This window comes from Thunnus thynnus, chromosome 5 (assembly GCF_963924715.1).
Source record: "Thunnus thynnus chromosome 5, fThuThy2.1, whole genome shotgun sequence".
Taxonomy (NCBI): domain Eukaryota; kingdom Metazoa; phylum Chordata; class Actinopteri; order Scombriformes; family Scombridae; genus Thunnus; species Thunnus thynnus.
In genome coordinates this window covers 6,754,615-6,779,163 of record NC_089521.1, presented here as the reverse complement: position 1 = coordinate 6,779,163, position 24,549 = coordinate 6,754,615, and the positions used below count along the sequence as shown (strand labels likewise).

The 24,549-nt window shown below is 39.3% G+C and overlaps 2 protein-coding genes across 3 annotated transcripts in view; both read right to left on the bottom strand.

Annotated features, from left to right (window-relative positions):
* Window positions 1–12,516, bottom strand: part of far1 (fatty acyl CoA reductase 1) — a 28,486-nt gene extending 15,970 nt beyond the window's left edge. For both annotated transcript variants that reach the window (XM_067588914.1, XM_067588913.1), the window contains exons 1-4: window positions 12,395–12,516; window positions 4,142–4,257; window positions 3,334–3,450; window positions 1,359–1,534 (exon numbers count right to left, since the gene is read on the bottom strand). In XM_067588914.1, the coding sequence (XP_067445015.1) occupies window positions 1,359–1,534; window positions 3,334–3,450; window positions 4,142–4,210 (362 nt within the window). In that variant the 5' untranslated portion in view covers window positions 4,211–4,257; window positions 12,395–12,516. The remainder of the gene's footprint in view (window positions 1–1,358; window positions 1,535–3,333; window positions 3,451–4,141; window positions 4,258–12,394) is intronic.
* Window positions 12,517–14,842: 2,326 nt separating this feature from the next.
* Window positions 14,843–23,613, bottom strand: dkk3b (dickkopf WNT signaling pathway inhibitor 3b). Its single transcript, XM_067588912.1, has 7 exons — window positions 23,300–23,613; window positions 22,564–22,689; window positions 22,271–22,351; window positions 16,569–16,661; window positions 15,614–15,758; window positions 15,311–15,461; window positions 14,843–15,098 (listed from the first exon to the last, which is right to left on the bottom strand). Exons 1-7 carry the CDS (start codon window positions 23,492–23,494, stop codon window positions 15,074–15,076), a joined length of 816 nt encoding a protein of 271 aa, XP_067445013.1. The 5' UTR covers window positions 23,495–23,613; the 3' UTR covers window positions 14,843–15,073.
* Window positions 23,614–24,549: the final 936 nt, after the last annotated feature.

Genomic DNA, 24,549 nt, shown 5'->3' with positions numbered 1-24,549 from the left:
AGATTCAGCTTTATTGTCATTGAACAAGTACAAGTACATAACACCGAAATGCAGTTGGCATCTAACCAGAGTGCAGTTTAAGCATAAAGTGCTGGTGTGCAGGATAAATATTACTATGAGCAACATACAAGATATACAAGCTGTAGATATACAGATGTACACTTGTACATGCAATGCGGTATGTTATATAAAGTGACATTGTGGTGAGAAAATAGTTCAGTGTGTTTAGGGTTTATTCAGTTGTGTGTGTCCAACCAAATCAGTTTTGTCAAGGGAATAGTCCCTCATATTCAGTAACTGGTCCAAAAGCTACAAATGGTTTTAACATTTTAGTCTCTGTCGGTCAGTTGGTCCAGACTGAAATATCTCAACTACTATTGGATGGATTACCATGACATGTAGTACAGACATTCATTGTCTGCAGAGAATGAATCCTACTGACTTTGGTTACCTTTTGACTTTTCATATAACACTATCATTAGGTCTAAATCTTAATTTGTCCAATACTAATGACATTCACCTCAGCCTCAGGTGTACTTTGTGTTTAGTGCTAATTAACAAATGTTTGCATTCTAACAGGCTAAGCTAAGATTGTGAATATGGTAAACATTACTGGTGTGACATGTCAATATACTGATGTTAGCATTTAGCTTAAATCACTGCTTGCCTAAGTGCAGCCTCACAGAGCTGCTAGCTTGGCTGCTAAACTCTTGTATTATTGGCAAATAGTGTGCTGATAGCATGCTGAAGAATGGAAAAATATGTCACACTAGACAGTAAAATTACTCTCCTGCACACTTTTGTGAGTGCCAAAGATCCATGTTTGTTTTTCATATGGTTGTCAACCCACTCCTTTTCTGTCCAGAAACATGTTTTAACCACAGGGACACAAAACTACGGAGGTGGGAGGTGTGGCATCGAATCTGACTGTTTATCTCACTGCAAAATAGACCTGTGACTATACAAATGTGTTTTCAAGTTTTCTAAATTGTCTTTAAGAGGTGGAGAGTTAAATGAGCAGTAATCTGTCTAAGTAGCTCTGCAGAAATCCATTTCCTACAGAGGAAGTGATTTGTTGATGGGGGTGTGTCAGGTATCAAATATCTCCGAGTACAGCAAACCACTTTGGGCACGATCAGTCAACACTTACATGTTTTTACTGCCAAGTCGAGCAAACACCCATAATATTCTCCAGCCTGATTACTCGGCCTTTGACTTGGTAAACAACAGTACATTAACTGTCACCTATAATAAACATGGTTAACTTATAAGTGCCATTAGAGAGAAATGGGTAAGAAAAGAATGTGTAAATTCCCATGAAAATCATCGAGATTACAGAAAACAAACCAACAACTCACTTGAGGGGCTCATTGAAGCGGATGGTGGCGGCACAGTGGAAGACGATATTAATGTTTTCAACCAGGATGTTCTGATCCTCTTTACTCAGATCCAGCTCTGGCAGTGTGAGGTCACTGTTCACTGCAATGATCTTCTCTGCAAAGCTTGGCTGCTCATCTTGCAATCTTTCAAACAACTGAGTGGAAAAAAAATGATGAAGTCAAACTGATGTCAAAAGTTACAGCACATTAATTATATTAGAGTGGAAATGACTGGCCTACAGTCTGCAGCCTGTTGCACCAACTGAACGCACCTTTATGATTCTACTTTTGAGTGTAAAATCAAAACTAACTGCTGAGTTGTAACTTGCTAGTTTTTCAGAAAGCGAGGATGGCTGTATCACACATAATAAAAAACAGACAAACGTCTATTTTTAAGAAAAACATCCATGTTGCCAGGAAGAATCTGCCAAAGTCAACACCTGAAAGGTTCTGCTACAAATAAGTTGTGACAGCTGCAAATTCTGTCTCAAGTGAATGCAGCATAAAAAAATTAAAATATATACATAAATTAAAAAAAAATAAATAAATAACACTGCCACATCAGTCATCTAGTCTAAGTACCTGTGCAACAGAAGACTAAATGTGTGTCAGTTTCATCATAAATTGAAAGTATGTAGTTTGTCACAGGCGATCAGCTCCCTCTGAAAATATCCAAGAAACGCATCCTCTGGCTCGTCTGTCATTAGTCTCACCTGTCTTTATACCTGTGTCACCATGACAACAGTTAATAAGGAATGGTTAACACCTGCTTGGGGGAGGTGGTGCAGCTTGTTTGTGCATGTTGTAGTGTAACTCTTGCACTATGTTCCCCTTCCCATCTAGGGTTGGGCATCGAGAACTGGTTCCAAAATTCAGATTCCAAAAAGGAATCATAAAGAAATTTTTATTTCAGTTCTGCTTGTTGGTTCCTAAACACGCTACATATCTGCCAGGACCTGTCTACATCATAAATCAACCTAACAGCGTGCCAGTTTGTTTACATATGAGCATGCATGTTTAACATCAAAACAGTACTGAGTGAAAGATGGACCGTGGTAAATGCTTTAAAGTGTGGCTTCACTTTATTAAAGAAAACGACAAGAGAAAGTGCAATGCATGTGGGAAGCTAATTAGCTGTAAGTCAGGTTGCACGTCAAATCTGACCAGACATTTGAGGCAGCACGGCATCAGTCTCCTTATCAGACTGTGTCATCAGCCAGCGCCAGCACCTCCAGTAGAGCCAGGGATACCTAGCTGCGACACATCGTGTATGTATGTAAATGACTGTTTCCTGTTGTCATTAAGCTGTTGCTTTTCTTTTTCGACTTTTTCTTGTTGTTCAGCAACATACAGGAACTCCTCAGCTGCATTCAGACTGAAAACAGTCCTGTGTAAAACAATACAAGGGGCTGTGTTGGTGTGGGTGTGTAGTTTAAAATGCCAGCGAGACAATGAAATACGATCCAGCAAGTCCGGTTCAAGTAACAGATAATTGCGTTTAAAGACTGATCAGAAAAACACGGCACAGCGGTTTGTAATATTTGCACACTGGATTTTACAACACTGGAAAGTTATCATGCTGCAACCCTGTTTACTAGTACAAACATGTGACATGTCCGTGTCTGCGGACCTCTGACAAAAGTATGAATGGAACCACGTGCACGTCGGCGTGCACATCCACTGAGGGAAAGATGAGACAGAAAGTACTCAAAACAAAAGCAGCATGTTCAGTTAAAGAGAGTCTGAATTTACTTATTTTAATGAAACATAAAAGTCAAAGTGAACACTTAAAAGAATAAAAGATATTTTTGTTATCTAAACATTTGAGCTTTTTTTTTTGGAATCAAAATTGGGAATCAATAAGAAGTGGAATCGATCAGCAGAAATGGAATCCGTATCAGAATTGATTCTAATGATAGCTAATCCTATTCCCATCTCTGAACCCACTTCTTACCTTGCAGTTGACCATGTCATCGATGCGGGCCTGAGGACTCTGGCCAGCTTTTGACCTGACCATCACATAGGCAGCTTTAACTCCTGGGCAGGACCTCAGCAGCTTCTCCAGCAGCACCTTTAATAACCACAGAGTAAGAGGAACAAAAAAAAAAAAAAATCATCTTTTCCTCTTTGGACCGTTTAACGTCAGTCGATGTCTGGCACTTCACACCATTTATAACTGTGACCATCTATTGTCAGCTGGAGTGGAAATGGAGAGCAGAATGCCTCCTCCTCCACAACATCTGAACGGATTCAAACACATGACAATCAAACTGCTGCGCCGCCACATTTAATTGAGTTTTTAACGTCAAAAAAAGGATTTGTGTATTTGCTGGTAAACTGAGAAATCGTGGTCTTACTTATGCCTGAAACTCACAACATAATACCCACAATAGTTTAGTAGTAGGTGCCAATCCAACAACGGTAAAAGTGTCAAACTGTTGCAACATGTGGGTGATATTCACTCTTTCCGCTTCACTGCATGGTGTGAAAATATGTTAATCAGCAGACCTGTGTGAAATGTAGCTGTGTACATACTGCACTTCATATAAGTAGCTGCTGTGATGAAAAAGCCTCGAGTGGGCAGAAACATGTCAACTCTAATAATCAAAGCAGCAACGAGTACAGGATGTCATTGGTTTGCCTGCGTCTCATGCTGTCATGTTGGAGTGAGAAGAATCCACTTGAAGGATTTACAAAACAGTTTCCCTCTCATCTCGTTCGATAGCACATGCTGTTGGGTTCGGTCCTGCCAGTGACTGTACCTTGCCCATGAAGCCTGTTGCTCCAGTGATCAGCACGTTTTTTCCGACATAGTATTCTGGGACGTTCATCTTGATGTCTGCAGTGCTGTTCAGTGAGCTCCTCAACACCACTCCACCTGCACAGACAGGACAGGGGGAAAAAAACAAACAGAGGGGATTACAATTGAGAGACCAAATTCAAGCATTTACTTGTTCCAGAAGGCTTTTACCATGAGGAGAATGAAGATGAACTGAAACTGATGGTAGGGCTGTAGTAAACCAAAGAAAATCTTGGTCGACTGAAATCGTACATAATCTATTTATTTAGATTAGTCTGTCTGTTATCTAATTAGACTGTCCCTCCCGCCGCAGGAAATAATGGATTAATCCTGGAAAGCTATTGATGTAGCACTTTTCTCCTTATGAAAGTAATACAGAGATTATTCCACCAGTGAGACTTTAGTTGGATGAGAGCATATCAACCAACTAATCGACCAGTTGACCAGCAGACTACAGCCCTGATTGATGGAAATTGAAATTGCAGTCCACTGCAAAAAGAAGACAAGATTGTGGGTTAGAAGGTAGTGTTGCGTAGACTCCAATATTCAAGGAATTCAGGGTTGTCAGACCTGCCTTATTCAAAGCAAGTTGTTTTTTAAACGGCCTTGCATTCATCAGCTTATCTCTGTCAGGATCCCACCTAACAGGAAAAGTGACAAATATTCAAGTCAAGGGGGTTTGGTGACTTTATATTTCACTTCCATAAAGTTAGGGGACCAACAAGAGAATTACTTTTAAAAAATGGTCACACTCTAAGCCAGAGGATGAGATATCCTAACACTTTAATCCCTAATAATGTTTAAGCTCCAAAAACACTGGAGCCTACATTTTCCATGGTGCAACTCGATATCATCTTTCATAAAACTCTTCCTGCTTCATAAATGCCTGTGTCTTGTATGGAAGGCTTTCTGAACAAAGATAAACCTGACATCACCAAGGTTATTTTCAAGACTTTAGTTCTCTCCAGATCCACAGATTCCATTATCATTACTTATTCAACCATTTTTACAGGCCAAGTAGTAGTACTTTCCATGATGAGAAAAATGAATTGGATGTGGAAAATCAGTGAAGTCACCAATTTATAAATGATCAAAACTGATGCAGCAGAAGAGAGCTGCAACGATTAATCAATCAACAGAAAATTAATCTGCAACTATGTCGATAATCTAATAATCGTTGAAGTAATTTTTCAAGCAAAAATTCAAATATGTGATTTTGGATTTTTAATATTTTGGGGTTCTGGGCTGTTGGTTGGACAAAATAAGACACTTGAGGACGTCACTTTGGACTCAGGATGTTGTGATGAGCATTTTCTCCACAGTTTTTACTGACCAATCATTTGGTCAGTAAATCAACTAACAATTATTTATTAAATTGATTCATTTTACAATTATTTTTACAATTAATAGATTTAAAAAATAAAAAAAAAATTGTTAGTTGCAGTCCTACAGCAGAACCATAGACATCCACACACATTCTTCCTTGTCACAACCTTGTGCCTACATTGCCCACAATCCAACTCAACCATTGATGAGTTGGTCAGAGATGCGTGTTTTGTGATGTGTGTTATGCTAGTAGCAGCTAATGTAGTCTCGAGCAGAGATGAGGAGTGGGCTACAGACGTCTGGTAACCTCACACCCCAGATTTGTCATTTTCAAACTTGTAGTCTTCAGCCCCAACTGATGCTGACTCAAGTGACATCACATGAGGAAATTTACCTGATTTCACACCACTCAATCTGGAGCCACAATACCCTTTACACAAGTTTTTTCACATTAGTACTCGCCAACACCTGTAACAGTATGTATGTAGCTCCCTAAAGTGTCTAAAAACATTTAAAATGTGTTGACTCTAACAAAATATAAAACGCCGGCATATTATGTAAAATGCAAGATAATCTACAAATATTTTGACCCATGTCTGAGAGAAACACAGATTTGTTGACTCATGTGCATGTCATGGCCTTATCTGTCAGATTATATTGGTTTTTAAATGACAGGGTGCAGCTGATAACGGGCTATTCAGAGATAACTAAACTAAACATTCACTACTGACTGAAGCACAGTTTAACATTACAACTCAAAATGCTATTCAAAGTAATACAACTGTACTGCCAAGACTTCACACTGCTGAACCCTAATAAAACACACCATAAACTCATAGTGTGGCCAATTAAATGTAATCAAATGATCTTTTCCCAGTCCTTTTATCTCCATGACAACAGTTCATAGGCTTTCAAAAGACCTCTGTACAATTCAAATACAATACTTTAACTCAATCCAAAAAGTTAACTCAATAACAAAAATTAACACTTACACCCATCTGGGATTATCAATATTATACGTTGTAAATAGGATTTAAAAAAAAAAAAAAAAGGTCAGAAAGGTTTTGAAACTATGACAAATATCTAACCCAAACTGCCTGCAGACCAATGTTAAAGGATGATGCTTTTTTTATTATACTTGCTTGAGCTTCAGCTATATGACTACTCATGTAGTTACAGTTAAACCAGTTACTCAGCTTTGCAAACAGTGAGACCAGTGTTAACCAGTTTTCTAGAGGGAGGCAGGGGTTAAGCTTACAATTAAGCCTTTTTTTTATTGCTTGAAAAGATCCTTGTCTCAGTTCCCATTTCTAGTCAACTTGTCGACTTGTGTGAAGAGCGTGGCTGACAGGATGTTGAAAGCAATCCACGTCTCGTTACCGCCAATCTGAACACACACCGTCAGTGAATTCTGCCAACATACAGTGCTTTTATTCCTACACAATATCAAATGACACTAAAAACATCAACTGTGAGTGAAAGAGGGGACATTAACAGATGACTATTTTGTGCTACTATGACAGGCTGTGTGGGCTCTGCGGCCCCCAGTGGACCCGAGTGAGGAACAACTCCTCAGCCCCTCTGCTGTACGCACTCTCTCTCTGCCTGCTCATGCTCTGGCCAATGCTGCAGATGTACCGTTTGCTGCATCACATCGTGTGCCAAGTTGCCAGCTCCAGCTGTACGCCTGTCAGAACACGGCTGTGACTGTGGCTGAGCAGCACCCTGACAGGAGGCAGCTTGGATGTGGGCAATACTCACATGAGAGAGAGGGACGTAATAATAATAATAATAATAATAATAATAATAATAATAATGTACAAGAGAAATCTACATTAGTGGCAACATTTTTTAAAAAAGTGTCTGGTGGGAGTATTTCTCTGACAACGTGCCTACAGTATAAGACTACACGCAGGGCTCCAGACACAATATTCCACTGTCCAAGGGGTAATTAAAACAGTTTACAGGACAGGATAAAGTCTAGTTTGGTCCATCTCAGTAACACTAAAGCCGGGCTCAGACTACAGGAGTTTTGGCTCGATTTATCCCTGATTCACAGTTCCTGACAATCGGAGGAGAAATCTGGTTTGAGACATTGGTCAGTATCAATCTTCAACCCAGATTATCTGGTAATACAAGGGGTTTACTAATCCAATTTTACTAATCCAATCTTAAACCACTCATCGGGGCTGCCCCGATAATTTCAAACATGTTTGATATTTAGGAGTTAAAATCTGGATGGTTATGTCACTACTGTCAGAGCGGGACCACAATAGCCAATGAGAGAGACAAGTCTACAAGGAGACGGAAGTTTTACAAGCCAACGTTAGTCCCAGAGCAGCTGACGGTGTTGCCAAGCAACGGTAAACATTCTAGCCCTTGAGGCTAATGTTAGCTAGCATAGAACAGATATTAACACTGGCAGTTAAAATCTCACCTCCAGTTCTCACAACCGCTGTTGACTGCATTTCCCCTAACATTTTTCCCATTCAGACTCGTTTAGTTGCTTCTGCTTTTTTTCACCTCACTGCAAAGCATCACTAGAGCAAGTTATTGCACCATGTCAGACTCCATTTTGTTTACATCTGTTCCCCCGTGAGGTGGTGCGTTGCTCCCTCTGGCACGATAATCTTAATATCCTGTAGTGTGTGATGTGCCATTATTTTCAAATCTTGTAGCGTGGGGAGGTTTGAGATGAAAGAAAAGAACATCTGTTAAGTTTCTCCTTTTGCGTGTGGCCCGGTTTCAACATCGGTTAAGATTTCAATAGTCTTGTAGTCTGAGCTGATTGAACTGTGGTATCACGAGAGGGGCTAAATCAAACAAATATCTAAAATGTAAAACAGCCATTGACTCAAAGTGAGGTAGCAGTTAACGGTGGCTTTGCAATTTGTATATGCGGAGAACTCAGTAAGTTAAAATTTCTATAATACAGGTCATTTCCAATTATACGTTGCCAGACATTGAAGTGGTTTTTGGTACTTTTTGTTGCTCACATTGGCAACAGTAAAAACAGTAGCTTGAATTTGACAGCGACAGCTCACTGATTGAACTGACTGATAAACAAGCAACCAAATGAAAGAAAACTTGCAAATGAAGTTCTTCCAAATGGAGAAGTTAATTTGAATTGTTATATATCAGTATCCACATACAAGATATTCAAACTCATAAGAAACAAGAAATTGCAGTACAGAAACACCAAAGATGTGTTTAAGGTCACTCAGTGCTCTTGCAGACAAATGATCTAACTGATTGTTCCTGACAAGTGTATTTTTTTTAACTGTGAAATGTCTCACTTAAAACACATAATACATATTGGTCACATATTTACATTGGGGGGGTTTCCAACTTAAAAATGCATTTCACCAACTAAAATGTACTTACTTAGCCGAGGCAAGTCAATCACAGAGTTTGGACATAAATTACAGCTGAAATTATTACACTTTTTGGACTATAAATCATCAGAAAAGGTTACTGTGAAGTTTAATCTAAATAAAACAGAACTTAATGCATTCACCCTCTTTAAATTGACATTTAGTTAAGATGTGTGGCAGCAATTACACCCTCGAATTTATGTTGATACTTGTGTCTCAACTCTACACATCTGGACACTGCAGTGGTTCTGAGTCCTTTGCAAACGTGCCAAAGCTCTGTCGAGTAACATGTTGAGTGAACAGCAATTTCACTTTTCTGCCACGAGCACAAGGAGTCTGGTCTTTGTCACAGAACATGAACGTTGTTGTTGTTAAAGCCAGTCCTGTGTGGCTTTGTTATTGTCATGCTGGAATAAATTCATGAATAAATCTTCTGTGAGTGTCTCTCGTGCATTCGGGCAAACACTCGTCCTGATGTCATATGTGGGTCATTCAGTGACATTAGGAGGTTTGTAAGAATGCAGACTCAGCCTGCAGTCTGCACTGTAATCCTTTCTTCCACTACGCACAAACTGCTACACCTGCTTTCATTCATTATTATGTTTATAGTATCTTCTTCATAATAGTTGGGAGATACAAATAGATGTAGCCATTGCTAACAAATATTATAATGCTAAGTTCTGGCCTAGCAGAAAGTACTAACTCCAGAACAGGAACTTGGAACTTCTTTTTCCTGCAGCCCGGAACTAGAAGTCAGTTTCTTTCTGATCAAAATCTAGATTAAGTTCCTACAATTGTTCTTGGCAAGTTTCCTTCATTAAAAAAGGGCTATACTTGTTGATATTAATGTCACCACTGAACTGTCATAATCACATGTTCAATATCAAGAGCACAGGTTGAATGTTGGTAGGCCATACCTAGTGAAAGCATTCAATTCAATAAAGTGTGTTAAGTATGCTGCTGTCCTGCACAACATGGTCACTGACACGCTGTCACTGTGTCTCCAGCACTGTCGGTGCAAACATGTGACAGCAATCAGGTACATTGTGCTGCAGAATTATACCATTTTACACTAATCTTGACAGAATGAGATCACACGTCTATTTGTTTAGTTGCAGAAGTAAGCATTAGACCCATTCATATGTACTTAATATCACCATGATAATAGGGGCAATGGAGTTTTGTGTTTTATGTCAAACAGAAAGGATGTGTATACAGGTCTATCTACGCGTGTGACTACACGCTTTGCAGTACTTTATGTTCAGCAGATCTATACTCCAGATCTGTACAGCTGCCGTGTGACAACACCTTATGCTGGGATCAAGAATTACTGCGAGCCGTTGAGGCAATGCTGCATTCATTGGCAGTACTGGCAGTACTATACACCAAGGCTCATGTTTCCTCTTGCTGCCTTCTCTACTAATCTAGTGTACCCATATTTGAGAAAACAAACAAGATGTGATCATGAACCCAGAAAAGAGTGGAAACTTCTCATCTGGATCTTGTTCTGAAAAAGTAATCCTCTACACTGAGCTGTTGTCCTGTTTAAGTCACTGTATTTGTGTGCACAGTACACAGTGAACAAAGCAGAACTGGGACAAAATACAACAGGTAAAAAGCAGCTCTCCCTCTGCAGTATTCCCTGAACAGAGAACCTGGAGCCCTTCTATGTGGCTCTCCACAAAAAGCTGAAAAACTACAATCTTATCTTCTCTGCATGCTAACAAACGGAGCTTGACCGCAGAGAGCTCGGTAATCTTAGGCTTGGACCCAGCCAGGACCTTTGATCAAGTGTCTGTGTGGGAGCTGCTGTAGCTTACAGTCAGACAGGTAGCAAGTTGATCCCCGATGCCACGTCTTCACTTTGAATAATTGATCAGACGCATTATAATCATTTAATTGGGCGCCTGTGGTTGAGGTTAAACCGTTTAAGAACAGATAAGACTTGAGGGTTCGACAACAAATAGTCTTTGAGGAGCAATCAAGCGAAGGAGAAGCATTAAGTGTCACCAACACGTTCACTTCAATCTCGACATCGAACAACACACACAAGACTTAGTCTACATCACTCCTACTCGGGTTATTCCTTTGCCGACGGCCATCTGATACCTACAGGAGACATGTTCACCCAGAATATGAAATGTGTTGACTCAAAGGCAACAATGTCAGAGCGTGATGACGGCAACACTGAGATCAGGGCACATCCGTCTGCGGCAGTTCCAGTAAGAAATGACAACTTCCTGTCAACTCACCATTTTTTCCAAGTGGCTTGTATTACAGGTCAAAGCACCTACATGAGTGAGATAAGACATAAGGAATGTCATACGACCACTTAAGTGCAGTTTAACATGACGATAATTCACTGAGCCGAGGGATTGTTTTGTTCACGCACAATATCATTTTTTAATACTTCGGTGCTCTGGTGACTAGATGAATGCTGTGTGTGGTTTCCTGGACCAATTACGCAAATACTCTGTATATGATACTGAGTTGTTCTTTTTTTTTTGAAAATCAATAAAAAAAATTGCTTTAAAAAGAAGAAGAAGAAAGAAAGTAGCTGTTTGACTACAACTAGCCAGTCCTGAGAGCACAAAAACTTTTAAACCAGTGTGGTTGAGATGTGAGTGTGCATTTGTGAAGCATTTAACTTTTAAATTCTATGTATTCGGACACATCTGCTTTCAGATGCACACTTTTACTTCACAGTGATGAGAAATATCTTTGAAAAAGTGCTGAACAAACGACAAACATTCACACTTGCACCATTTCCCTACAGTCCCCTTAACTGCCAGCCAGCACATTACTGCAACAAGAGACATCTTCACAGTGATAATGTGGTGGACTTCAGCTGGGCAGATGTGCGTTACAGAGCAGACTGAACCAGAGACCGGCAGCGGATCCCGTGATTCTCATTACACACAGCTGCCTCACATCATTACCACAGTCACCACTTACCGTCCATTTGCACAGTGGGCGACGCTTAAAACCACACCGACTAATGTTTGGCTTTGACAGCCTTTAATGTGATTACCGCAAAGCCTGGGAATAGATGAAAAAGGGAGGTAGCATTAAATTAAAAGTGTCTCCTGTGCTGCCGTCTACCTTCCTCATTTAAGTGCTTGAACAAACTGCCGGCTGCAGGGTGGAGAAAAGAAAAAGATTACTAGTAAGATTTAAGATTCCTGTTTAACAGCGGAGCCCCACGGAGGTTGAGGGGGTGCAGTAGTGACTGTGACATTTATATCTCTGCGGTAGCGAGGGGAAAAAACATGAGTATATGTAAATACACCTAACTTGGTCCTTGTATCTGCGTATATCTTCGAGCAGGCAGCACTACAGTAGTGTTGAAACGCCCCTCCTCCTCCTCTTGGCGCATCTCTTCCTACACGCTGTCACACGTTGAGCAGACTGTCACACCACCATCCAGCGCTTTACAAAAACCGCTAACGAGCGTCGCGTTTCAACAACTACATGGCACAAACGGCTAGTAGACGTCATTAAAAGGCTATACATACCCGAAGTGTCGATATTTCCCGGGCTCTTGAAGTTGGGAGTCTGGTGTGTGGTGTTGTGTGGCGGAGCGGCAGCCGTATGAGTGGAGACTCAGCAGGAAGCCAGCAGGCTGGGCGGATAAATGAGCCGCCGTGACGTCAGCGGACCGATATAGCGAAAAGAGAGGTCTCACTCCTCACCACTTTCTCGCACTTTATTTATTAATTTAAACACTACAGCACCATTTTAACTGATGTTCAAAACAAAAAAGCTATTAAGACCTTTAAGTTATTAAGCGAATATGATATGCTGCATATAACACAAACTCTGCCATTGTAAAATGTAATCTTAATTGTTTGTGTTTGTCTTCTTTTTTGTTTTTTTTGTTTTTTGTGCATGTAGCTGTTTATGCCTCTGTATATGAACATCTGTACAATAAAGAAAGCGTGGGGGAAAAAAGAGGTCTCACTCCTCACTATATTCTTCGCGTTTTAAAGATCCCCTCCAGGCATATGTAAAGTACTTTGAATAATAATTCGGGTCTCATATGGCTTTTCCACCAAAAGTCATATGAGATATCTTGTTAAAAATCCTTACAATTATATCTCTTCCTTTTCCTTCATTAAAAATTCCAGAATATATGAATATGTAAATATATTTAATCTCAGAAGTTGAGCTGCTGGACACAAAATGTCTCCTACTTCACTGTAAAGTCCATTTTCAGTGTTTGTGCACTGGATGCTTCAAGTTTCCACATCACACTTGTATAAGTTGAATACTGGACCAGGATTGACTTCAGAACTAGTTGTGATGATTTTCAATGAGCTCAGAGAAACTTTCCACTTTCCGTAGATGAATGTGAAAACAGCCTTCTAGTGTCAAACTCTGCTCTTACATCATTCTGCACAGTGAAGCTCAAACATCCAACTGAAGGAACAACATTTTTGAGGGGAGGGGTACTTTAAGAAAAACTGCTTCAGGTGACGTAAAACCCACCTACTGGAGATCCACAGGTATTGTACAGGGGCTTGACTATTGTGTATAAGTTTTATTCTTTTTCTTTTTTTCTTTTTTTGACTAACAAAGTCAAAGAAATATCCTTTAAAATGCTTCACAGGTTTTATCCAGCTAATCATCATTTACAGACACTCAAGAAAGACATTGATGTAAGTTGTTCCTTTTGTAGGAAGCTGAGTCCACATCATCCTAAATATGTTACTACTCAAAGAAGAAATTAATAATTAATAAAAACACACCCTTGACCAATTCAATACACTCAGAGGTTTTATTGCTGCTAAAGAGCAGCTCAATTAGCTATAACTTATGTTAGCAAACTTTTAGATAAGATACATATTGCCAACTGACATTATTCAGCCAGTCCTCTACTTGTGCCACTTACCCTACATTTTAGCATTTATCTCTGAAAAATTAAACTTTATCAGTCCTCCTCTGTATTTGATCCACTAACATGTCAGTGGGCCCAAAAGCAAACCTAACGAATAATGAATACTGAAAAATATAAATATATAGATACTAAATATAAACTTGCAGGAACCCCCATTTTAAAGTTCTGGTTGGTCTTCTTTAAGATTTCTTTTTGATTTAATAAAAAGAATAGTGAACTATATCATATTCTATAACATAAATATATATTATAATGATATCATTGAAGAGACTACCTTGTTTTCAAGAAGTAAAATACTTTCAGTCTCTCCTCTTGCTTGTCCATTCTACAGGTCTCCGTACTATGCTGTCTGGAGGAGGGTGTGAGCAGTCTTGACGGAAATGCAGGATCTTTGGTTTTCCTGGCTGGAAATTTTGTTGAAGATATTTTGCATGATAAGGTTTTCAAATGCAATGACAAACCTTCCTAATCAAAATATACATGTTTGTGAAAAGTGAAAAGATTGATAAAAACAACAAGATTGCAAAAACTAAAAGAAAATGAATGTAATTTTGCATCAAAGTGCGGAGCGACGCCTTCAGATACTCAGTGGAAAAACACAGTAGATGAATCCTAAATATATCTTCATATGCAGGTCAAAGACCATTGTTTCCCACAGTTGTGCGTTTGAGTGTGTGTTTGTGTGTGTGTGTGTGTGTGTGTGTGTGTGTGTGTATGTGTGTGTGAGAGAGAGAGCGAGAGAGAGAGCAAGAGACATAGATCTGTATCAGTTTGCACTACAATCATGTGAGAATCAGCCTCATCCTGAATATTTTCTTTGTGCATTTCCATGGATTTCCATGTGTGTGTGTGTGTATGTGTGTGTCTGTGTGTGTGTCTGTGTGTGTGTGTGTGTGTTATTTCTCAAGTTACACTTCCTGGCACACAGAAAAGACAAAAGTGTGCCCTCTAGTGTTCTGTTCCTTGCTGTGTTTTGCAATCATTCCCTCAGCAAAAAAGAAATGAAACCCATCTGTGTCCATGTTGAATCAGTGAATACCAAAAGAGTGCTTTTCTTGGCTCTTAGTCAAAACTAAAAACAAGTCTTTTATTTCCTTTATGATATATAATACATATTGGTAGTAAGGCATAAATTACACAGTGCAAGTCCTGTCCTGAAGCAACATCTTATTCTTCTATGAACTGCTGATCGGCAGGTGGATGTTCTTTGGTGAATGATCAGTAAGGATGTTTGTATAGCTTCTGCACAGGGTTATCAGTTTAGCATAACTTCCTCATGCTCTCTCCATCTCCAGCACTACTCTCCACAAACAGATCCACGTCTGTAAGAGGGGGAAAAAAGGAATTTAGGAAAATACAAAATTCACTGAAATACTTTTGCTCAATTATATAAACTTTGGTGGTTATCTCAAGTGGTGTGTCTTACATATCTAGAAAGTGAAGACTCACTTCACACTACATAATCTCAACTACAACACTTCTTCACTTCTGGGGAATTTGAACAGTAAATGTAAACCATCATGTTTTCTCTCACCCGTGGGGTTTGCACTGGAGGTCGTGGGCACAAGGGCAGTGGTCACGGGGACCCTCTAGGTCCCAGGCCAGCATGTCCATCAGCAGGTTGGGGTGGTTCAGACAGGACTCACCCTTCCCCGGTTTGGGGTTACACACTGGAAATAACAGCTCTGGGAAAAACAGTGGAGAGAGGAGGACAATAGAGACATAATAGAAAATCCCCTACAATGTGTATTTTAGCTCATACTCTCTAAGTGAAAGATGACATAAAGTGAGACAGGTTGAGTCTGTCATTTACGGGTCAGTCACTGTTAAAGCTCACCTCGTTGGAAGGCACAGCAAAGGTCCGGCCTGCAGTCACTCTGACCCTGACAGATAGTTCCCTCTGTTCCCTTGGTGGCATTGACTGTACACTGGCCCCACACACACATCTGATCTGAGCAACACTCCTCATCCGTAGTGCAGGGCTGAGTGGGGACACACATTTGGATAAGCAAACAGGTATGTAAAGAAAACACAGCCTGTTGCTGCATTACTGTGTTTCTGTACATATATCCGTACTCTCATGCATCCCTTTGTTGTATTTCCCATCAAAGGCACTATGTATAGCTTTTTAACAGTGAGATATCTATGACATTATTAATGCTGCTTTACTGCACACTTCACTTGTTTTTATTATTTTTTGCATTGTTTTGAGACTTTATTGTGAACAGCCACTTGAGGGGAGAAGAAAAAACACATTATAACATCAGCTGAAGTTATGAAGCAAACTGTTGCCTATTTACACATTCACCAGACATGGAACATTTATTTGCATTCATGTTTCTGGTCACCTTATGAATGTAAATCCAATATTCACTCTTGTTTGAGCTCAGTTTTGGTCTCCACCAAGTCCCACAAAAATATGTCTCTTGAGCAGCTAAATGCTCCACTATGTTCACCAGCTAGTCACAAACCGTGTCTTTTTGTCATTTGGTGCTGGGCAGGTAGGTCAGTTTATCAGAGCTTTCTGGCTGAAAACAGCTATTTATGAGAGCTGTGAGACTCACTGAACCACACAACAAATTTTTGGGTCGGAAAATCAAAACAATGAGCTGAAAGGCTCAAAACAGTCCATAGGGCTGAGGGGAGCTGCAGAATCAGGTGATATTTCTCTGTGGGCTCGTCACCTTTCACATCACAGACAGTCATTTGATTAATCGTTGAAATAAAAAATATTCTCAGTCTAGCTTTAAGTGAACAAATAACTACAAAGACAATACAGACTGAATTCCCACCATATCTGTTGGTATGCAGGGCAGGCACCTGGAGTTCTCAATCTCATACAGGCAGTATTTCAGGTCACCACAGTCTTCATCCACCATGCACTCCTGTGGGATTAGAGAGTAACAGTTGGCTAACATATATAATCAGTAACAGAGCACAGAATTGAAATGCACAGTAATTCATAGTAAGCGGGTTGTACAAGGCTGAAGATGGGGACTTGTGTCCATTTAAATATTGCCACTGAAGATGATCAATTTCCTCAATGACATTATTGTGTAGAAACAAAAATGACGTTGATTGATTTAGATAAAGTAATTGCGTGTATCTAAAACATGAGCTCATTGATGACAGTGCAATATACCACACCACTGTGAGGCACTCAACCAAATATAATTATGGTTCACATTTTCCTTTATCAGTTGTATTTCTATTCCACTGCATCCCCACCTAATTGGTTCTTAGTGTTGGATGATATCTAGAGTTGTGTTTGTGCCAGCCTCTGTCCCATCTCCATGGAAACTGTTTGATGGACAACATCAGTGACATCTAAATGGAACAGAAGGGCTGAATCTCAATAGTCTTCTCTCATTTACACTTGATTTCTTTCCCAGGTTGTTAATAATATAATGATATAATTTCTTGGGCCAATGGCAAAGAAACCAAAGAAATTGTAAATCAAGTAAGACTAGCATTGTGGCTGCATTGCATTCTCATCTGTTAAGGCTACTACTACTACTTTGTAGTGTGGATTTTTCCTTTGACAAAAATCTGACTATTTAGTTGGACCACTTGTGGAATTCTAATTTGATAAGTAAGATTTAGGTCAGCTCCTTTCCAGTGGTGAGAGGAAACCGTGTCTGCCAAAAACAGCACCGGATTGTGAACTCTCCATTTTGATGGGTTTTTTTAATCTTTGTGTGTGCTGCCTCTTGGGAATCAGCATAGAAACAGAGCCAATTCCCTGAAACAACATGTATTATTGAGGCTGACTGGTCTGTGTCAAAGTCAAAGACAAGATCAGGAGCCTGCCCGCAGACTCTGTTTATTATTACACACAGTTACTCATGATGATGTATCTCTGCTAGGTTTGCTATTAGTTCTCTGGTGAATCTGTCTTCAAAAGATCTGCATACTCACTGTGTGGCTGTGTGTCTCTGATGTTAACACTTTATGACTGAGATGACACATAGCGACCACACCCATGGTACACACAGGCACACACTCACTCATTGTTAAGAGGGCTGAGTTTCTCGCTTGTTTCTCTCATGAACATCTCAATGCTTCCAGTAAAAACATCCTTTCCACAAACTCCCACTTCAGACAACTCCCTTCTCATGTCAACATTATCTCCTCGACATTCAGTTTCAGAAAACTCTATTGGAAATAAGATGGAAAGTGCATGTATGTAAAAAGAAGAATTTATCTCTGCAGAAATAGAGACATTATTTCTTTCTGTTGCATTTGCCTGAGAGACGCACTGGAAACTACAAATAGGGTCCACGCTACCCACAATACCCTGCAATTAGCGTAATGCATTCCAGATGAATCCAGTTCTTATTAGTCTCATAGGGCCAGTAGCAACCTATCACTTTCCATAAAAATACTTTCCACAAATTACTTTGCAGAAAAAGGAGAGAGAACAGTAACATATTCTGCTCACTGAGCAATAGACCCCAAACGTCTGTGATTTCCAGTGAAATTGCAGCTGGCCAAGCTAACCCCTCAATTTTCTGTAAAATCAACCAACTGAGCTTAACTCATATTTTGAACTTGTAGCATGTTACATTGATGCAGTTCATTCACACAAACCACCACATAAATTATTATGATTTGTCATAAGAGATACTGAACTCTGCTGTTTGAAGGTCTGAGCCAATGGCTGATATTTTGGCTGGCTACCTTTAGCCTACATTTAGCTTAATTTCATCCAGCTACATTTAGCTTGTTTTGATATGGTTTTGGGTGTAACCCATCACAGAAACTGTAGATGCAGGGAAAATAGTCAGTACTAGTGTGCTGGCTAAATTAATCTAAACTATTTGTGTTAGTAAACAAATGTGGCAGCATGTGCATGTTACTGAACGATGCAGGCTACACATAGTGTTCCCAACACAAACCTTAGGGGGGAAATTTAAACAGTATTTTTTATGTATTATTTAGCATCTCACGGATGTTGTACTCTGAATGAAAAAGTGTTTTGCCTAGTCTAAACTAACATTTAAATTTATTTCTACAGACTGTGCCACTCAACTCTGTTTTGCTATCTTTGCTGGATGTCTATTAGCTAACCTAGCTAACAGCAGCGCAGCCTGTAGAAATACTGAATGTTAAGTTCAGATGTGATTCAATTTTGATTCATGTTAAGATTCATTGAACTTGACTTGACTTGTTCTTAACTTATTCATTATTTAAAGTGTATTAGCTTTAAATTATATAGAAACATAAGTATTTTATTGACCAATTTTACACATCAAGTTCAGTTTATGACAGCTTTACACCAAATGACTTTTCAATCGATTTCACTGTTGCAGACTAATTTCCAATGTCTTAATAAAATCATGATAGCTTTGTTAGAGTTGTGGAGCGCTACCAACATCTTGATCGTTTAGTGTAAGGTGGTCATAAAACTAAAAGTTCAATGACATGAACATTGTCAACGACCAATGGCACCAAACAGGAAGCAGCAAACCGGATAGATAGTAAACATGGAGGGGACTCCAGGGAGGCGCAAGAACAGGAACAAGTCTTGGTTGTCTTAGACTGGAGAACCAAGACTTGTAAGACTTAAAAAGGAGGAGAAACTGGTGGAGTTGTGGAGTGAAACAAGAGTGCCTCTTTGACGTGTCCTCCCATTTGTACCTCGATAGAGTGGAGAAGGAAAAAAAGTAGACAGATATTACTGCAGCCCTTGAAATCCCTGGTTTTTCAGAGCAAACCACTGCACTCACAAGGGCAGCAGTGGCCAAAAGCAGCTTCTGTTTCTGCTCCATTGTTCAACAGTTTTTCTTCTTGTAAATTTCCACCAGAAGCAGGATGGGAAATAATCTTAAAAGGAAGCTAGTTGTAGTCTTGCAAAAAGTGACCCTGCAAGATCCCCAGTCATTGCAAAATCTTAGTCTGTGACTAAAAACTCAGTTACTTATTACACATTGTCTTTAGATGTGAGAGGGTGTCAGACTTTAGTCTTTTCATAGTGTATGGTAGGCATTAGTTGTCATAGAGAGCACATACTTTGAAAACAGTTGTAATGTCTTTGATCTGAAGGGAGCCTTCTAATGTCTGAGAAAACCAAGATGGTTACCAGGATAATCTCAGTTTGGGCTTTGACACTATGGCTTTTTTTCACAGAAAGCCTACATAAAAATCTGGTATTTGGTGCTTTCAACAACATTTTATCTGAAAACAGTGTGTGGCTTTATTTATAGCTTTCGAGCATGAGGGGCCAAGTTGCTTTAGAAGTAGCCTTACAGTAGCTGCTAACACCAGCATTATTTGTTCAGGGTGACTGTTCCTGCTAACTTTACAGTCAGTGCACATGTCACATTCTTAAACTACTAATGGTCATTTTTTTAACAGTACTACATCAATTTTCAGATGCTTAGATGAGCCATACCAACAAACTGTGTAAGTTTAGAAGGGGCACAACAAGTTTTAACTAAATGCTAATGGCTATATTATATTATTGAATGTGCAGTTCCAATGAGAATTACAGAATTCTGAATGAGTGAACAAGTTAGTGATTTCTAACCATTGATTAGTTTCAAACACAGCACTAATCCATAGAAAATGGGACTGGTGGACGGCGCTTTGTGTGTATGTGTGTGTGTGGGTGTATGTGCTTGATCTTTTCCTGCCATTTACAATGCCTGAGCAATGTTGAACTAAAAACATTAATGTCATGGATTAGTCAATTACATCAGTATCTCCCAAAGCCTAAAACACAGGATATAAACCCCAGTTACAATGAATCAAGTAGTGTTTACAGAAGTACATTTCATTCACCAAAGAAAAAAAAAGAAGATTTACCTGTAATTATGTTTCTCTGTATATTGTAATACTTAATATCTCAATTTTAATCCCATTTTGATCTCAAATTTGATCTCCTAATTAAGTGAAAAGATCAAAAGATCTAAAGACAAAACTATCTTATTTTCATGTACTTATGAGATACAGATAATTATGAGACACACCATGTAGATGATAGAAATATCACAGCAATAATGGGATACAGATCTATTCATTATGAGATATGGGATATTTTCTTAAGGTTATGAGACACTGATCTGATCATCATATGAGATGCTGAGTCATAATTATGAAATACAGAAAATACAAGACTTTTTTTGTCTTTAATGAATGTAATGTATGAAATGGTAACTGAAATCACTTTTAAGTAACAGCTATAATAGTTGCCACAGATGTCTAAAACATTTTCACTTTAAACAAATATGTGGTTAAATACATACCAAATACTTGATTGGCCTTATGTCTTTTTACCTTTGAATCACCAAAGTAAAAATAGCGCCATGTGGTGATTTGATGGTGATGTCTAAAGCTGTGATATATTTAGTTGAAAGGTGAATAAAAAGGCTGTAACAGCTTTATGTTACAAAATGTAGGAAAAGTAGTTAAAGTTACATATAATCACCTATATCCTCTAGTCACTGAAATCCTGTTGAAACAACTTTATCAACTGGTTACTTACAGACATCTAAAAATCATTCACATTTCAACCAGATCCCAGATTTAGCCTAGATATCTTTTCATTTTAAAATCACCTACAAATGTTAGCTAGTATTTCCTATGAAGTACCACCAACCCAATTACTACCTATACCGTAACTTCCTTGAGTTAAGTGTGACTCAGAGGGTGAAACTTCTATAACATTACAGTGAGCCGTTTTTGAAGAGCAGACCTTATCCTGCCAGGCTTGCAGGCCTGCTTGCTTCCCTGGCATTTTTTCCAGCAGTAAACTCTATTAACATAACCACTTACTGTACAGCTGCCAGGAAAGCAAAAGATCAAGACCACCGTTGTAAAGTAAAATGACAAAACAGGCTGCAAGCAGCAATAATGACCTCAATCCACACTGGCCTCCTGTTGGATAGCTATGAAAAGTATATGGTCGGCCTGTTTGATGGATGATCTCATCCTTTATAAAACAAGTTGAGGCAATACAGCCGCAGTTTTCGAAAGCACTCCATCTCTCTGTCTCTTCTTGCAGGAACCATGTGGAAATTTACAAAACTGAGGGGAAATGTCCACTAGTTAGACAGGAGAAACACTGAGTTTAAATTCAGCATTCAGGATTGACAAGTTTTGGAATAAGAAAACATATGACTGATGCTCACTGGAATGTCATCAAACATGATAAAGAGTCAAGCGCACTAAAAGAGAAACATTTGGTCTAAAACTGGGGCAGTTGGATTCGTGTCTCTCCCTGAAAAACAGACGCAGCTTTCTGAGTCAACAGTTGACTCCTGAATCAACAGGCTAATAGCTGGAAAATTAGACCCAACATACAGTATCACAGTGCTGCTTGTCCCTCTAGCTCTCTAATAGATCTGATCGATTATTTTGTGCAAGTCTAATGTCAGCATCAGGATGGAGTGAAACCAAATTACTGGGAAAATTACAGGCCACGATATATCGGTCCCATTGTCCTCAAATTATTTATTATTCATAGACTGTAGAGGGAAGGCTAAAGACTCACATGATCCACGCTGTTCCACTGGCCAGAGATCTCCATATGGATGTGTGACATTTGAGTCTCTCCTGTTTTGTTATTAGTTTCCTACAACAGACAAAAAAACAATTTACCAGACCTTAAATAGAAAACCATCATACTGGTATTTGATTTGTTTTATTTAATAGTCTTATTCTCCAAAATCACTCTGTAAACAAAGCTGTTTCTCTCCACTGAAGAAAAGCTGATATCTGAAAAACTGAGGACTTTTGTGTCAGAGCATTTACACATTTAACCTACTGTCAGAAGTTAACTCCTACCTTGTCAGTTCTATCTAAGACACGAATGCTTCTGTCTCCGTCCTTTACTGTCTTCCTAGTCTCGTTGTGGTAGTTAGCACGCAGATCAAGTGGCGTCAAAGATGATTTAGCACTCTCAGTAGTTATCTGTTGAATAGAATGTTAAGATACATGTGGAATCAATTCATAACCTTATATAAAATACTGCATTTGGCATCTCCATTATGTTCAAACATTCATTTTCCATATGGAGGAGATCTTCATGGTAGCTGTAACTGTGGACATACAGTTGATATACTGCATTTTCTGATTGATATTAATAATTTCTTGGATGACCAGGAGGGAAACCTTCCCAGAAGTTCACAAATGATCAAAAGCAGAAACAGACAACTCATCATTGGCAGACTTATTAGACATGTTGAAATCCAGTTCAAGGGAAAAGAGACACTGCAGCCTACCAGGCGTCTCAGCTGGTATCAAAAATAAGATGTCTGGGTAAAGTATAATGCAAATCTTTTCTTTAGTGAACATACAGGAGAATTTTCTACGATGGGAACTGTAAAAAGTCATCAGACATGTTGCAACACATACCTAAACCTAGTGGGCGAAATTAAGCTGACCACCAAAACAACAAATATGTGATGTCACCCACACTGACACTGCTGTTATATACGAGATTTATATTAAAATAATCTCTCTACTTTATCTAAAATACACAACACTGTCCTTCTATGACGGTATAAAATGTGACGCAGACCTGGTCCACTGCCTCCTCCAGTATGTGCTGGGTATCCTCCATCAACTCCTCCACCTCTCGGAACATGTCGTTCAGGCTGACCGGACCTCGCTCCAGGGCGTCCCGCAGGATCAGCGCCCCGCTCCGCGCCACGCCGCCGGTCGCCCACAACAAGCACAAGCTGAAAGAAACTGACAGCAGCATGATACCGGACATCTTTCCTTCTCTCTTTCTTCCTCCTCGTCGCTGCTGTGTGTTTGTCTGCAGCAGAGGCGTGACGCACTGAGGGCGCACAGACGCACACAGCTGGATCCGTTTTATTTGGAAAGTCTGAGGAGGGGTGGTGGTGGGGTTATAAACTGGAACGGATCCGGTTTAATGGCGTGGAAAAAGGTTCAAATTGCATTTCGTGAGGTAAATGACAAAATCAAACGGCTGGTTATGAAGAAGTTTTTAAATATACACAAATGTGAAGTGTTCACTGGCAAAATAGATGTTAAAAAAGATCAAATGCCCAATGTTAAGTGCAAAGGCAGATTCTCCCTAAACACTGTACAAAATTCATTCATCATTCACTCCAGAGGAGCTGACAGGAAGAGACACAGCGAGTTTACAGCCTTATGCGCAGTTTTTGTTTTTTTTGTCATGACTATAAAAATAAAATAAAAAACTCTTACGGGAATCTTGCAGGGAGTTTCATGGACATTTCCCTGCAGAACTTTTTAACGACCGTTTCCTGTACAGACAGAATTTTAAAGGAAGCCAGCAGGAATAAATCATGCACAATTCCTCCTGAGTTTCCTGCAGGAATCCAGGAGGGTTTTATGCTGCAGGAGCATTGCTTTGATACTTCCTGCATAATGCCAAACTTTGCACCTGCAACATTACAACAGCAATGAAGCATCAAGTATACAGGTTTGCATAATCAAATCATTTCACTAACACAGTATCTGTGATTTATAACCATTACCACGTGCAATCTGTTGTACAAGCAGTGTTTCATTAAAGTCACAATAACATTCAAATTACGAGATAATCACAAAAATATGTTCTATCATGAAACAATTAAATACGTCTAAATAAATATAAATTATAATGTAAAAAAATAAACAAACATTTCAAATTGTGATGAGTTGTACTTTCATCTTTCTGCCAATAGATGGCCTTATTTTCCCAAGTTTTGGGCTTATTTTCGCAGGACTTAGGCCCTCTCTTACCACAACTAGTCAGTCTTCAAATCTCACTTCTGACACTTGTCAGCACAACAATCC